Source organism: Pezoporus flaviventris, unplaced genomic scaffold (assembly GCF_033815535.1).
Source record: "Pezoporus flaviventris isolate CSIRO_AGI_PZ_B2104156 unplaced genomic scaffold, CSIRO_AGI_Pfla_v1 ptg000054l, whole genome shotgun sequence".
NCBI classification, from domain to species: Eukaryota; Metazoa; Chordata; class Aves; order Psittaciformes; family Psittacidae; genus Pezoporus; species Pezoporus flaviventris.
The window spans coordinates 8,853,679-8,870,368 of NW_026892602.1; the positions used below are offsets into that span (position 1 = coordinate 8,853,679).

Here is a 16,690-nt window from a genome sequence, read left to right on the forward strand (position 1 = left end):
GCATCAAAAATACTTTGAGTGAATTGCTTTATGACATTTTAGAAATATTTGTGATAGTTATAATTCTACTTTTGCATTTATGTTGGATTTAGTATTTGCATGCTTTTCTCAGGCTTCAGCAGTGCTTAAATTCTGATCTTCCGAAGACAAACATAGTAGAAGATGACCAACAGGTATTTCAAGGACTTTAATTTAAACTTTTTTACCTTCTTTTGTGCAAATGTGTTGTGTATTTGTGGAAGGTTGTGGTAGTGTTGGGGTTGCAGGGCTGGTCTTTGTGTGGTCTTTGTGGAAGGAGTTAAGGGGCTAATTCCAGCTGCATCAGTGGCAGGACCCACTGTAGGCCAAAGCTGAGCCAACCAGCAAAGTTGGTGGTACCTCTGGAAAACATGTTTAAGGGCAAAAAATAAAGGGGAGGGAACAAAAAAAAGTGGGAAGCAGAGCCAATGCCAAGGTCAGAGGGGTGGAAGAAGCTCTGTGCTGGAGTAGGTGTACCTGAAGGGACTGCAGTCTGTGGAGGACCCATGCTGGAGTGGAGGAAAGAAGTGAGAGCAAAGGAGCAACAGGGAGAAACTGCCATGTTATGACTCTAGTCCCAGCCTTGCAGTGCTCATTGCCGCAGTGGTGGGACTGACTGTAACCTGCACTGATGAGAAGCCTGGCAGTGGGGAAGGAAAGGTGTTTTCCTGAAATCTGTAAATGTTTGTTTCTTTGGGTTTGTTTTCCAATAGCCAAATCAGTACTCAGGTATTAATTGACAACAAATGAAGTTAACCTAAGGTTGAATCTGATTTGCATGTATCAGTAATTAAGTAACAGTCCTGTCTCTATTTTGACCCGTGAATCTTCTTGCTCAGTCTTACTGTTTTTCACCCCCATCCCTCTGGAAGGGGAGAATGAGAGAGCAAGTGGCTGTGTAGGTCCTTGGCTGTCAGGCAAGGGCAACTCACTACAGCAAATTTTACTAGTCACTGTTTTTTAATTGTATTTTAATCTTGTTGTAGCTGACTGCCAGTTGTACACAGAGTATCTAGTGCTTTCTCTTAAGTGGTTTAAGACAGTTGTGTTGAGACAGCCTTGATAAATCTTTCTATAAAAAATAATAATATTTGTCTCACCGCCAGTCTATATAACTTGGCTATATGTAAGAGTCATTTAAACGTATTTACAGTTTGTTTGACTATTTTTCATCAAAATAGCATTTTTTAAATACAACGATCACTTTTTGAGTCATATGTAAGCTAAAACACTTTCATTAAGTTTTGCCTTTGTCATCTGTCATGGTTCCAGAGTTCTAAAAATCTTAGTGAAGAAAGAAACTTAGTCTTTCTTAGCAACAAAATCGAGCCATCATCAAGTCTGGAAACAGCACCACTCTTTCATGAGCTCAAAAAGGTAATGCTAACGTAATATATTAGATTGAATCTCTTTTAAATCTAGTATCGCATCCCAACTTCAGATAACTGATTATTAAAGTAATACCTAATTTTGATAGAGGAATGTCTAGGAAGTTCTTGTGGTTGAATAACTGAAGCATCAGAGAGATGCTGTAAGAATTGTACATACATTCTTCTGGTATATTAGCCACTAGCACAAGTCGTGAGATTCAGATTTCAATATAATTAATTCAGCCCAGAATAGCTTTTTTCATATTGCATGTAAAGGACTTTCATCCTGTGGGTCTAAAGCTTTTAAATTGTAAATGTTGTGTTTTGTTACTGTTTTAAGTGTGCAGTTTTCATGTGGAGCTCTTATTTTTCTCTTTCTATAGGAACTTACTCGGAAACAGTTCTTAGGCCCTAACTTCACAGAATCTTACTGTTGGCCTTCAGTAGCTCGAGGATGTGATGTAGTTGCTATCTCGTATCAGGGAAATGATCCTTTCATATATGTTCCACCACTACTTACTTTACTGCAGTTGGAAGGTTGCTACAAAGCCTTTACAAACAAGAGTGGAGTATGTATATGTTGGAGTAGTAACAGGTGTTCTGATGTGCAGATGTAGAATAATGATCTCAAAGGTTGTGCATGTTCAGAATGTATACATTTAATGGGAACTTACTGGGTGATCTCTGTAATTACATGATGCTTGCCAGTTTAAGTAAGCCTTTTGCTTAGAGCCTTACACAGATGGGCCACATGAATGTGGGAGTCTAAAACTTATTTATCAAGTAATACCTAACAAGTTGTTAGTGTTACATCACTTTGATACTTAATGAAGCTTTGCTTTTAGGGGGATAGTATGTAGTAATTAAGTGGAAAAATTGTATTGGCTGTTCTAAATATTGTAATTTATTTTTCTAACTTGTATTAGATCACAGAAACAGAATTACTGAGGTTGTTAGGGACCTCTGGAAATAACCAGACTCTGAACTCTTGTCTGATACTATGCTGTAAAATTTTATATGTATGTATGTAGCCACTAGCACTTATTTTATGTCCTGGGTGGAAGAAGGCACAACTTGTTTTTGAGCTGCTGAAAACATACGAGAGATGCTCCAGACAGTTTCATCCGATGTTGATAATACTTGGGCAGAACAAAGCAGCAGCTAGCAGTGTGAAAATACAAGGCTGTAAGAATACTTTCTATCTTAATTATGCTTGAAAAACAATGTGGGCTGCTTTAATTGCAGGAAATTGTGAAAGAAGCAATTTATACTTCAGTTTCTTGTTTTATAAAGTGGTAATTCTGTTTCTTTAATGATACAATTCTGTAGTGATACATGGAGTTAGTAGTGTATTTAGCATTACTTGGTGTTAAAGCTGTTTGAATATCTGTATGTTCAGCATCTTTTTGCTTAGTTTTGAGTAATAACAGTCTTGAACCAAATTAGTGGTATGGTTTTGCTGAAGGTCATGCTGTATAAGGATTAATTGTGGACTGACTTGACTTAGAACTAGATTTATAATAGCTTTATTGATTTATGAGCATCCATTGCTGGTCAGAGGTACTGGGTCAGTCAGGGTTGGAGCTAATTCTCTTCACAGTCTGTATGGTCCTGTGTTCAGGATTTTGAATGGATTTCACTCATTCAGAACCTCTTGAGTATTACCAACTCAGGTCTGGAATATATGCAGGGGTAGAAAAATGCAAGCAAACTAAAAGTGACTGTTGACCAGAAGCTGTAAAATGTAGTTCAGTGTTCTCTGTATTAAATAGGCAAATAAATAAATACAAACATACAAAACCCCCACACAAAACAACAGGACCAAAAAGAAACCCCACAACCCTCCCAAACTTGTGGTGCATCTTGAAAAGCAAATGTGGCCTTTTTAATAAAACTACAAAGTCCTATAGTATCTTACTGATATTCTCTCAAGTTGTAAGTTACTGTTAACATTCTTTTCCTCCTACTTTTAGGTGAAGTAATAGTGACTACACCGTATAGCTTCCTGAGACTGTTTGAACATCACAATTTGTTTTGTCGACTTTGCCATCTTGTTCTTGATGAGATGGAGGTGCTCTTTTCTGATGCTGCTGAACAGGTAAGTGGCTGATATATTCTGCTAAAATGTTGTTCCCGTTGTTTGCAAGCTGTGAAAACAGTGGCACATACTGGAAAAAAAAAAGTCTTCCCAACCCCCTGTGGTAGGGTTGAGTCAGAAAATGGAATTTAAAGAAATCACATCTGTATACTTCTGGCAGAAAGAAGCGCTGGGAAGGTGGAGATGTCATCTGTTAAATCTGACTTTGCCTGCTATTCTTGTCCTTTTTTTTGACGTTTTTGGTTGGGTTTTGTTTATTTTTTAACTTAGCTCTGTTTTTCCCTGTTCCACACTGCTGCTCTATTGTTCTGTCTTCATTTGCTGTGGATGGTTTCCCAAGGATTTGCTTTCTTTTTTCAATTTGGTAGCAGTAGTTTGAATATAGGTATCTTAAATCTGCTTTAAAGACTTGCATCATCTGTGTGTAACGAGCTTCTCTCTTATCAGTGCTGTTTAAACAGTTTCAGTTCAGGAACCATCTTTATTGGTAAGTTTCTCAGTCTCTGGAGAATGAAAGGCAGAAGTGAGTCAAATAATCAAGGGATCAAATAATCTTGGAAGCAATCATAAAATCTTTCCTTGGGCCTTAATGTCAGTGCAGTCAAAAGCAGAAACTGATCCCAACTCTGAAAATCTTGGCAGAGCAGCAGCGTTAAGCTTCAGCTTGACAAGGATGTATATATTGTGTCAGATTTAAAATGTTGTCTCAAACTTGAATAAGATTTTTTTTTTTATATTGCTGCTTTTAGGCTTTGTAGAACAGATATTTCTGTTGGTATTGCAGCATATTACATCAGTGTGCAAAAAAGGTTTACCCATCTTTATTCACTGTCATAGATTTTTTTTTTTAATCATTAACTTATATTACCTGTTTAAAAGTTGATAAGACTAAAAGACTGTGTTTCTAGCTGCAAAAAGCTGGAGAAACATCTTAATAGAGATTGCCCAATTTGCTATGTGTGGAGCTGTTAAGTGTGCCCTTGTAGCACCAAAGCAAGTCATAAATTAGATTAAATGTCATCCTTATCCAGTGGGGCATTCCTTTTCTCTGATTAGGCTGGTCATTATGTTGTGTTCCTCTGCTTCTTGAGACAGTGTGCAGGTAGTTTGTAAAATACTGTGTGTGTTGTCTGCCATTTTTGTAGGATCTTCTCAGCTTCTCAAATGCATCTATCTTGACTAGAAAAAAGAAGAGGTGCTCTTTCAGAGGGAAGTGATAATTTGATAATGCTGGGGTTGTTGTGGCTCTTCTAAAGCATTGTGTTGCAGAAATGTCATATTGTTAAAAACAATCATGTCCTCAACAGTGCCAGTTTGGGAGAGAGCTCTTACAATTGTGGCAGAGAGCTTGAATATGTCTTAGTATTTTAATATGGTAGTGCTTTGCCAGAAATCCTGATGTTGTTCCATGACTGGACTGCTTGTCACATAGGTCAGATAATGTCATCAAGAATATATTCATTCTTAGTGATTCCCCCCACCCCACTTTTTTTATAAATGGTTTTATGGTAGTTCCCCCTTTGAGGGAGGGGTTACTGCACTGGCAAGTTTGCTTGTCTTCTGTTTGCTTCCTAGTTTTTGCTGACTGCCTCTGACCTCTTGGTTCTGCTTTTGCCTAGGTGTAGTATTTTTCAGATTTGTAAAGATCATTTTCCTGAGATTTTCTTCTCTGGACAAAATCCTCTGTGTCTGTATATGCTGTTCCTCCATGCTGTACTGTTTTTTTGTTCTTGCTTTAGAAGTCGTTCAAATAATAGGACACATACAAGTGCACAAACCAAACACTTTGGTTTGGTATGTAAAATGTGTGGTTTTGCTCTGGTGGTGGTTTTGAGACTGGGAAAAGTAACGTGCTAACAGTTTACTTCTCGTTGTTACATACTGTCTGGAATAGGATAAGAGACTAGAAAAGAAACTTTTCTTTGCAGGTTTTTACCATATTAGATTGTTACAAGAAAGCCACTGCTAGTGAAGAGTGGGAGTATTCACCCCATCAGATCATTGCTGTTGGAACTCATTGGAATAAACACATAGCACACTTGATAAAGGAGTTCATGAATGATCCTTATGTTGTGATAACAGCAATGGAAGAAGCTTCCATCTATGGGAATGTGCAACAGGTAAAAATTTGGGTATGATGTCACTTTGTTTACTAAGATGTTTTGCTGTTTGTACTGATCAAGGTCAGTATAGGTGGTTGCTGATAGTTTAAGTGGGTAGTGCTGCAGTCCTAACTCAGACTGTTCAGGTGCACCTTCCACATATGAACTGAAGTGACTCTTGGAAGACCTCTGCAGGTTAGTCACTGGAAAAGTTGAAGGTGTTTTGCCTTCCTTTGTAGGACTAATGTGAAGATATTCCCTCATGCAAGTGAGTCTGAATTTTATGTGAAGTATATGCAAATGGTACAGTTTATGACAAGAATTTTGCTGAGTGTTTTTACACTTGTTAATTTTGTAATGGCTAATCAGGCAACGGCAGAACTACAGGGTAAGTTATCCCAAGACAGAGCTCATAAAATACTTGTTTTACTGCTGTGTGCAACACAATACAGAACTTGACTTAAATTTTCAGAAAGTTATTATATGTTCTTAAGTGTCTTCTCATTTAATTTCCAGTCAATGTGGTGTAGCCCTTAAGAGTAATACAAAATACTGTAAGTGTGATCTGAATTTTTCTCAAAATGTAATAATTTTGAGAATACGTCATATTACATATCGCAAAATGTAATAATTTAGGGATTGAGAATCTTGGGGAATCCCTAAGACTAAGTATTCTGAGCATGTCATGAAGTTGAAAAAACACCACTTTTTGTGAGAAGTCTAAATAATGGTTAGACAAGACTGAAAATGTCAGTGTTTTGATGCTTTTCAGTTATTAAGAGTATTTCAGGTGGTACAGAATGCTATTCTGTGTGCAAGAGGGTGTGAGGCTTTTTTAGTGGCACTTGAAAATGCCAAATTCAGATTTGTAATTCACCTAAAACTAAATTAATCAAAATCCCACAGTAAGGTTTTTATTATGTGATGAATTTTAATTATACATATATCTAGGAGAATTGAATCTTAAAGACAAGATGTGCCACTTACTGCAGCTAGCATTTACTAGGTTCTCTTTGGTAATGTGTAACAATGCTTAATGCTTATTAAAAGGAAGAATTAGTAAAATATGTATAGATTACATTACTTACCAGCCCTCTGTTTTGTATCTATTTTTAGGTTGTGCAGCCTTGTGTGAACAGTGAGAGAATTTCTGTGTTACTCAAAATACTGGATTTTACCCACAATAATCCTCAGAAGGTGCTGGTATTCACTAATTCAGTAAATGAAGTAGATGCAATTCATGAGGTAAGAAAGCATTTAAGTAGAAAAGTGTTTGGGTCTTTTTTAATTGCCACAGTGTAACAAACTAAAAATACCTTGTCTTCTGAGAATAAAGGAAGAATGTGAATTTGAAAGTTAATTATTTCTGCTAAACATAGCCCCAAAAGCTGCCCTTTTGCCAAGCAGAGGAAAGCCTGACAGACAGTAATGTCTGGCAGAGAATGCTTCATTATTCATTTCTTCACTATGTTCTGTCTGTCAGACTGGAACTTTGAGTTGACTGGACAATCTTTTCAATTGAAAGTTCTGACAGTTTTCTTAATTTTATTTACTCTTTCCAGGAGTGGTATGGGAAAACTTAAGCCACCATATTAAGAAGTTCTGTTTTGTTGCTTTCTCCTCTGGAGTATTTGAAATTGTAGTCAACTTTCTCTGATTTGAAAAAAACATTTCTGTCATCCTCTGAAAGTTCTACCAGAATTCAGTTAAGATTCAAGTTATAGGATGTTGGGAGGAAGATAGCATGTTTAACATGTGTTTTCTTAAAAGCTGATATAAAACTGCCACAGAGTTACCTGCAATATGCTCCATTTTTACACCTTTTTTGTAGAACGATATAATCAGCATTTCAGGGATGGAGATTAAGACTCCTGCAAGTGTTCTTCAGACATTGTAGCAATGAAAACATGTAACAACATAGCAGTAAAAAACAATCTTTCTGCACTTTGTCTCTACTAGTTCTCTAACAGTGCAAAGTAAGAGGAGTGCAATCTGATTTGACTGGGAAGCAAGACATGGGAAGCAGTTCTGTTAAGACTAAATAGGGTGATGCTGGTGATGGGGATGATGTTGCTAAAGGCGGCAAGCTATGAGAGTATTTTGACTTAAAATTTTCAACTGTAGTTCAGGGATGGGATAGCAAAAGGATATGGACTGGATTGTTTAGATGTCATAAGAAGACATGTCAGTCCTGAAACATGGAATGCATTCCCTTCCAGACGCTGCAGTAGATCCTGTGATATTTAAAGAATTATTCTTATGTAAATGTTGATGTGTTTAGAATGTTTGATCTTTGACTATAGTTAATGGAAGCAAATGTGGTTTGTCTCACAACTTTGACATGTTTTCCTTGAATATTTGGTGGTTAAGTTCTTCAAGCATATCAAAACCAACCCCACCGCTGCATAAAGAGAGTGCTTGCTGATGCTAAATAAGCATTGAAGCTGTTGATAGTAATCCTTGTGTACATCAACTTCGAATATCTTAAATAATCTACAAAAATATTTTGTTTAGTTCATTAGACATGCCTGTTTATCAGATAATGATTTTGTAGTGATTAATTTGTAAGCATTGAACTAGAGAAATACATAAAGCCTTTGAGAATACTACATTCATGCAAAGTAAGTATGGGTAGATCAGTGAGGAGCTTTTAGTGCTTTTTCTGAGAGACTGAAACATGAGCCTGCATGTTGTTAGAATCTGCTTAGAGAGGACACCTTAGTGGTGGGAAAAGCTTATGTTTAATATATTAAACCATAGAAACCTGAGTTTTTAGTTTGTTTTTATACAGGAAATTAATATAAATCTCCATAATCTTGAAATTTTCTTTTCATATTAGCAACCTGCATTTCACACTTTTACATGTCTTTTTTTTTACAGTAGCTAAGGTATGCTAGATACTAGTAAGATATACTGTTTATTAGAGTTTTAGAGCAGTTACTGCTGGAAAAATGTGTACCTTTTTACTTTGTCATCCAGGCACTGAAGAGCAACTCAATATTTTCCTTGAAAATACATAAAGAGAGCAATTCCAAGTATGTCTTAGAGCAGTGGACAGAAAAGTATAATTCTGGCAGTCCTGTTCTGCTAGGTGAGTGTTTTTGTCTAGTTGTGATTATGTCTTCATGGTCTCTCATGGTTCTGCACTAAGTATTTAACACTAGGTTATTTCATCACCTCCACAGGGTCAGTTCCCTGTGAATTCTTTCTACTTACCCCTCTACTTATTAGTGCTACAGCTGATACAGCTAGTCTTCTTTTCCTTTTTTTTTTTTTAATTTTCTTTTTGTTGTTTCTGTGTCACAGGGTTAACTGCTTAGAGCAAAAAACTTTATTTAGTAGAGGAAATGTAAAGAGGGAGGGTTTTAAGCATTAGCTAACAGAACTACTAGTACTTTCAAAGAATCCCCATGATTTCACAATTATCTCGTACTACAGAGGATATTTCCATTGGAAATCATTTAGCAACTCTAAAGACTTCCTGTAATAATTTCCCATACGTTCTGGTGGAATTGTATTTTGTATTTTTCAGGTTGTTTACAGTAGCAAAATTTTTTACCCACTTTAAAACTTAATTTTTATCATGTTATGCATCAAAAGCAAGAAGATTGACTTACGTCTGCTTTGCAGGTTCATACAAAACAAAAAATGTTAGCATTCCGGCATTACGTAAAGTGTTTTCTGTCTTACTCTTGTGAAGTACTTGGCTGTGGGCAGTTCTGTTTATTCTGTGATATTGATACAAGATACAGAATTATGCTGGATTATTAGAGACACAGTTGTATCTGTCATACACTTACGAAATGTACTGACTGAGGAAGTAAAATGCTTTATGTAAGTGTATTGGGAAAAGGCCTTTTCAGTCAGTGCGTGGGGAGAGGGAACAGCCATTGTTAATGTAACACTTCAGGTGCTTTAAGTACTACAGTTACCTTACTTATGTGTATAAAATATCTGCTTAGTCTCAACAGATGACTGCATGCAGTCTTTGGGAATTACAGATGCAACTTGTGTGATACATTTCAGTTTTCCTTCTTCAAGAATCTTTGGTCAGCGTCTACACAGCATGTCTGACAACTTCTCTAATGTGAGTAAATCTTTAACAGGTGAAGAATACATTTGGTTATTAAGTGGTGGATACATAAAAGTTTTTTAAAAATGCGGTGGTTTTTTTGGTTTTGGTGTTTTTTTTTTTATAGGATTCCTCTGCAGATCAGGAACATACAAAGGCAAGGTCAGTCATTTTACTCACAGAAAACAGTGACTGTCATGCACTTGGGATCCTGCGCTTTTTGCAGCATGCAGAAGCTGAAATTCCACCAGAACTGCATGATTTTACTGCCAAGATGCTAGAAGCTGAAGAAGATAAGAAATCTTCAAGGCCACTGTGTGCCTATCTTAAAACATTTGGGATTTGCAAGTAAGGAAATACACAGTTTTCTTGAAAAACGTACCAGTGCAGAAGGGCATTGTACACCCTGGGTGATGACTGCTTCTATTGCCTTGATTAATTTTCCTGTTGGATATTTTTATTCAGACCAGGTTTTGCTCAGTATTTTCTGTTGCATCTGTTTCACTTCTCAGGCACCTGCTTAAATGTACTTGAGGGAACTTTAACCGTTGTTTTGGTTAGTATTTTAACAATAATTGTATGAGGTTTATGCTTTACTCTCTTCCCTGTTGTCTTCTGTCCCTCCAGGAGTGGGTAGGTAGATAATGACTTCTCTGAGTTGTAACTCGACTGTAAGTAGTGCCAGAAGGAAGAAGCTAGTGTGTTCTCCCATGTTACTTCTAGCATAGATAACTGTTGTTGCAAGTTACAAAAAATACAATGTTAGTGTTTACTTTGTTCTGAAATAAGTTTTCTGGTGGTTTTTGTTATGTAGACTTATTCACCAAGAATTTTTTGGCTGTTTCTGTTTAATCCCCAGAGTTATGGCTGCTATTTGAGACAGAAATTGAATATTGAGGACTGATGAACTTTGTGTTTTAAGCCATTGTAAATCACATCAAAATGCTTTAAAACTGAAGAGAAAGAAAAAAAGGTTTTCTTCTAAACCCGTGTTTTTAATACATAGGAATAGAACAGCTTGTCCAGATCGTCATCAAATTAATATGCAAATGGATATACCCCAGAATATACCTGATAAAATTCTACAGGCACCTGGATGTGTGACAGTAAGTTACTATTTTCCTTGGTTTTAGGTACCAAGAAGACTGATCTTAAGTACCTATTTGCATATGACTTTTTGTATTATATTAATATTGCTGTAGTACATATACTATATGTTTTGAATATTTGTTATAACTGAGCCTTTTTCTGTTTCTCCTCGCATAAATAAGGGTACCAGACTTCTTACTTTACCTCAGGTTTTCTTCTGCATTGAGAAGATGGGTTTTCTTCTGTGGGAAGATGGCTTATGTCCTTTTTATTCCTTCCCTCTATAAATTGAGATCCTATATCAGAATTAACAAAGGTTAACATTCCTGTGAATTTCTATTACGTTTATGGTAGAGGAAAAGAAATTTATCTTTTGGAGCAAAGTGGAAGATGATGTGTGTTTTGTTGGAACCGAGGAATTTTTTTCTTGGCTCATCTGTTCTTGCAGACTTGCTGAAAAACAAGCATATGCTGGTCTTGTCATTTGAAAGTAGCATTTTCATTTGCAGTATCCGCAGAAAATGGGATACTGCAAACTGGATAAGCTCTTTACTTACCTTCTAGATGGAGCAGTTATTGCCTACTCTTGCAAGTAATAGAGGAGCCAACAAAAAGAGGTGCCATGCTTGACCTCATGCTCACCAACAGGGAAAGGCTGGTGGGGAATGTGACACTCCAGCAGCAATCTGGCTGCAGCAATCATGAGATGGTGGAGTTCAAGATCCTCAGACAGTGAGAAGAGCATGCAGCAAGCTCACTGCCCTGGACTTCAAGAGAGCAGACTTTGGCCTCTTCAGAAACCTGCTCAGTAAGGTTCCATGGGATAAAGCCCTAGAGGGCAGGGGGGCTCAAGTCTGCTGGTTGATATTTAAGGATCACCTGCTCCAAGCTCAGGGATGTTGGATCCTGACTAGAAGTAAATGGGGCAGGAAGCCAGGAGGCTTTCACAGCAGGAGCTGCTGTGAAAATTTAGAAGGAAAAAGGAAGCTTATAAAAGGTGGAAGCAAGGACATGCAGCCTGAGAAGAATACAGGGACATTGTCCAGGAAGCTAGGGATCAGGTCAGGAAAGCTAAGGCGCAGCCAGAATTGAGTCTGGCAAGGGATGTGAAAGATAACAGGAAAAGGCTTCTATAGGTATGTCACAAAAAAAAGACAGACTAGGCATAATGTGGGCTCTCTCCGGAGACAGAACTGGGAGAACTGGCTACCCTGAATTTGGAAAAGGCTGAGTTTCTCAATGACTTCTTTGCCTCAGTCTTCAGCAGCAAGTACTCTGACTCTACTCAGCAAGTAGTTCTGCAGAAGTCTTGGAAGGCAGATGCAGGAACTGTGAGAATGAAGACCTAAGGCCTGTGGTAGGGGAGGATCAGGTTAGAGATCATCTGAAGAGCCTGAGTGTGCACACGTCCATGGGATCTGATGAAATCCATCTGTGGGTCCTAAAGGAACTGGTGAATGAAATTGCTAAGCCACTGTCTACCATATTTGAAAAATCGTGGCACTCAAGTCAAGTTACTGACCACTGGAAAAAGGGAAATATAACCCCTTTTTCAAGAAAGGGAAAATGAGACTTGGGTTACTACAGACCAGTCAGTGTCACCTCTGTGCCTTGCAGAATCTTGGTGTAGGTTCTCCTGGAAAGGATGCTAAGGCACATGGAAAACAATTAGGTAGCTGGGGACAGCCAACATGGCTTCACTAAGGGGAAATCCTGCTTGACCGATTTGGTGGCCCTCAGTGATGGGGCTAAGGAACTGGTGGATAGGGGCACAGCAGTTGATATTGCTACTTTGTCTTGTGCAAAGTGTTTGACACTGACCCACACGACATCCTTGTCTTTAAACTGGAGAGACATCAATTTGATGGATGGACCACGTGATGGATAAAGACTTGGCTGGACGGCCGCACGCAGGGAGTTCTGGTCAACAGCTCAATGTCCAAATAGAGATAGGTAACAAGTGGTGTCCCTCAGGGGTCGATGTCGGGACCCATCCTGTTCAATATCTTTGTTAGTAGCATGGACGGTGGAATTAAGTGTGCCCTCAGGAGGTTTGCTCATGACTCCAAGCTGTGTGGTTCAGTTGATGCACTGGAGGGAAGGAGTGCCATCCAGAGGGACCTGGACACACTTGAGAGGTGGCCAGTGCCAACCTCATAAAGTCGAACCAAGCCAAGTGCAGGGTCGTGCACCTGAGTCAGGGCAGTCCCAGGCACAGCTACAGGTTGGGCAGAGAAGAGATTCAGAGCAGCCCTAAGGAGAACTTCGAGGTGTTGGTTGACGAGAAACTTAACATGAGCTGGCTTCAGTGTGCGCTCACAGCCCAGAAACGAGCTGTGTCCTGGGCTGCATCAATAGGAGTGTGACCAGCAGGTTGAAAGAAATGATCCTGCCCCTCTGCTCTTGTGGGACTCCACTTGGATTACTGTATGCAGTTCTGGTGTCCTCAGCATAAGGATATGGAACTGTTGGAACAAGTCCAGAGGAGGGTCACAAGGATGATCAGGGGACTGGAGCACCTCCTATATGAAGACAGGCTGAGAAAGCTGGGGCTAATCAGCCTGCAGAAAAGAAGATAGTGGACACCTCAGAACAATATCTGAAGGGGGCCTACCAAGGATGCTGGAGAGGGACTCTTCATCAGGTGTTGTAGTGCTAGGACAAGAGATAACGAATTTAAACAGGGGAAGTTCAAGTTAGATGTAAGGAAGAAGTTATTTACTGTGAGGGTGATGAGGCACTGGAATTGTTCAATGCTTCATCCCTGGCAGTGTTCAAGGCCAGGTTGGGCAGAGTCTTGGAAGGTATGGTCTAGTGTGTGGTGTCCCTACCCATGGCAGTGGGTTTGAACTAGATGATCTTAAGGTCCTTTCCAACCTTAACTATTCTATGATTCTATACTAAGATGTCAGTGCTTTTTGAAATTCATTCTGAGACACTGTTGTTCTAACTGGGCCTTACTGGTTTTTTTTAAGTTTTGCAGTCATGAAACCATTGTAGTTACTGCCTTGACTTTGCTATGGTGGTTCTTCACATGCCAGTGATAGTTTGTATCTCTAGCTCCCTTTGCCTGGCTTTTAGGTCCCTTCTGTACTGGAGTGTCTTCCGGTACAGTAGTATTGTACAATCTCTCTCTCCTTGTTGGGTGATGATTGCTGAGGGAAAGCATGTAGATGTCCTTCCAAAGTTTTAGCCCTTGGGTCTAAGGTGTGCTGGATGCCTTTTTTCCTGTCCTGTCTTCTGCAGAATTTGTGTGCCTTTATGTCATGCAGTTAATGGGTGTTATCCATTCCCAAAAGTCACAGGTTATGAGAACAGAAAATAAGGAGAACTGGGTGGATTCTTTAGTGTCAGTCCATTTCTACCTAATAAGCTATTGTTGAAGTGAGTTTTCAAACCCTTTGACAACCTACATGTATCTGGTTTTAGTGCCTGAGACCAGGACAGGTTTCATGACACTGTTGCTAGAAACATGCACTTACATGTGGTGCCCTCAAGGCAGCAGGTATGACTTATGCTGTTTCTTCATTTAATTCTGAATTCAGAATTATTCCTGAATAATACACTGACAACTAAATCTTCTGAAATGTGTGTATGCAGCAGTATCTTTGTCTCCTCTTCAGGCTGGAGAGAGGTAAGTGGTCTTGAATATGACAGGTTAACGTGTCATATTTAATAAATTATGTAGTCCTTTGTTCTTCTCAGGTGTTTTTTGTTTTCAGATACTGCCTCTCCACATTGTAAGTGCAACAAATTACTTTGGTCGAATAGTAGATAAGGAAAAAGACCAATACACAATTCTTGCCAAAGAAATTAATGAGTATTTTGAGAACCCAAGTAACAGAATTTCTGTTAAAGAGGTGAAGGCACTAGCATTGTATGGATTATGTGAGAAAAGACTTTTTCACAGGTAAATACGTTGGGGGTTATTATCTGTGTCACTTTTTTAAACTCTCACTGTTTCTAGTTTAAAAAAAAGTAGGCCCACCTCCAAAATCAGGGAAAAGAATAGCTGCTACTCAGACCTTTAAAAACCTATTTTTAAGTTACTGAATGAAAAGCAGAATGACTACCCATGCATGTGCACACCCAGTTAAATGTTTTGCTATGAAAACGTAGTTTTCTGAATGAGTAGATTAAAAAACTTTTTGCAGCTAGTTAGATGAATAATAATACTGTGTTCCTTTTCCTACTGTGTGAAGGGTTCAGGTGTTAGAGATATATCCACAAGAAGAGGAAAATCTGTTCTTCAGTGTCAAAATTAAATATATAGATGAAGGCAGAGCAAGTCAAGGTCTGAGCTGTCAGCTGCTTCATTTGCCTGCAAGGTTTCAGTGCCTGCCACCTCAGGCTGTGGAATTTGTAGTTTGTAGAGTGAAACCCATTGATAAAGAAACTGAATGGAACCCAGAGGTAATATTTATGTTTCTGCATGGTATTTCCTTTGTTCTTTAATTTCTGTGCATTATTTTCTACAAGAAAACAGTAATGAACTGCAGACTTAGCTATCAAATCTCATTGCTTGTTAGTATTAGAAATAAGTATCTGCTACTGGACCAAATTCTAGTAAGTCACTTTTCTTGTTTGTTTTCCTACAAAATAATAAAGTGATGTTTATGGGGTTTTCTTCTCCAATTTAAATGGGTTTTTACAGAACTAGCTGTTGCTACTTTTGAATCTGGGGGGTGTAACAGCAGAAGAGTAGCCTCTGTAAATTGACCTGTGTTGGAGGTCCATTCTTCCATTAAGCAAGATCCCTCCTTAAAGGCTGATATTATTTTAACCTGTGGTAAAGTTGGAGTATTTCACTAGTTTACTCAAAAATCTTTTTATTTATTGAATATCCTTTTCATTGTTAAGCTCAGAAGATTGTTTCATTATAATTAAAATAAATAAAAATAATATAATTAAAATAGTTGGCATTCTCAAATACAGCGAAAACTTGTTTTTCATAGGTAACTCATTACATAAATCACAAAATCAAAGGAAAACTGCATGAAGCAAAAATAGTACATACCTTGGGAAATACAGCTTGGATTGACCAAATGGTAGGTATAGAACTGTACCATTACAAAATATTTGTATCTAAACTCCTTCATAATAAAGCACAACCCCTTCCTTCTGTCTTTGCCTATTTTAACTTTCTGTGGGGTATTCATGTGTTGGTCAATTTACTGTAATGGTGTCTGAGCCGTTGAACAGGCTGCAGACAGCTTGTAATATCTCTGTGTTTAGAGATACTCAGAAGCATCTGGGACTTGGTCCTGGACAGCTGACTCTAGGCAATCCTTCATTTTATGAACAAGATGTTCTGTGAGGAATTGGTATCAAAGATAGCTCAAAGGCAAATTGAGGCATTTTTACTTTGAACACAAATGTGGATAGGTTCCTGTTTGCAAATGAGCTGCTTATAAGTATAAATAAATGAGGTATGTTTAAAGCTTAGATTTGGAGAGACACCATTTATGAGATATGGTTTCCATTTAATATGCTTTGTCATTCAAGGTTCGCATAACCAGGCTGTCAGAGTTGAAGATAACAGCCAATGAATACAATGTTCGGTCTGAGATTTTGTCTACAGGTTTGGGAACTGACAATCCAGAACATATAACGCAACTTCAGAAGTTGTGTGGGCACCTGAAATTACTAGATCACACAGAGAACTTAGACTCTTTGTAAGTGTTTACAATTTTTTTTCAGCATATAGTTTAGTAGGGGAAAAAATTGCGTTATTTAACTGGGTATTTCGTTATTGATATTACTGAATGTGATTTTGATTTGAACACAGACTCTAGTATTTGTGATATGTCTGCTTTCCTTTAATTATTCTTTAGCCACATAAAACACAATCACAGAGTAGTTTGGGTTGGAAGGGACCTTAAGATCCTGCATCATGAAAAGAAAAACATAAACTCTAGAAAACATTTAAGTGGTATTTGAT

At 38.1% G+C, this 16,690-nt stretch overlaps 1 protein-coding gene across 9 annotated transcripts in view; it reads left to right on the top strand.

Annotated features, from left to right (window-relative positions):
* Nucleotides 1–16,690, top strand: part of TDRD12 (tudor domain containing 12) — a 33,957-nt gene that overhangs the window by 11,749 nt on the left and 5,518 nt on the right. For 8 of the 9 annotated variants that reach the window (XR_009746175.1, XR_009746174.1, XM_061469143.1 and 5 more), the window contains 15 exons: nucleotides 113–173; nucleotides 1,291–1,395; nucleotides 1,772–1,957; nucleotides 2,420–2,573; nucleotides 3,362–3,486; nucleotides 5,415–5,606; nucleotides 6,705–6,833; nucleotides 8,568–8,679; nucleotides 9,551–9,675; nucleotides 9,788–10,008; nucleotides 10,667–10,766; nucleotides 14,472–14,659; nucleotides 14,952–15,162; nucleotides 15,705–15,797; nucleotides 16,255–16,424. Coding sequence is in view for 7 of the 9 variants with exons in the window: in XM_061469143.1 (XP_061325127.1) it covers nucleotides 113–173; nucleotides 1,291–1,395; nucleotides 1,772–1,957; nucleotides 2,420–2,573; nucleotides 3,362–3,486; nucleotides 5,415–5,606; nucleotides 6,705–6,833; nucleotides 8,568–8,679; nucleotides 9,551–9,675; nucleotides 9,788–10,008; nucleotides 10,667–10,766; nucleotides 14,472–14,659; nucleotides 14,952–15,162; nucleotides 15,705–15,797; nucleotides 16,255–16,424 (2,172 nt within the window). In the remaining 2 variants the exon portion in view is untranslated. The remainder of the gene's footprint in view (nucleotides 1–112; nucleotides 174–1,290; nucleotides 1,396–1,771; nucleotides 1,958–2,419; nucleotides 2,574–3,361; nucleotides 3,487–5,414; nucleotides 5,607–6,704; nucleotides 6,834–8,567; nucleotides 8,680–9,550; nucleotides 9,676–9,787; nucleotides 10,009–10,666; nucleotides 10,767–14,471; nucleotides 14,660–14,951; nucleotides 15,163–15,704; nucleotides 15,798–16,254; nucleotides 16,425–16,690) is intronic. The other variant, XM_061469145.1, reaches the window with a different exon arrangement.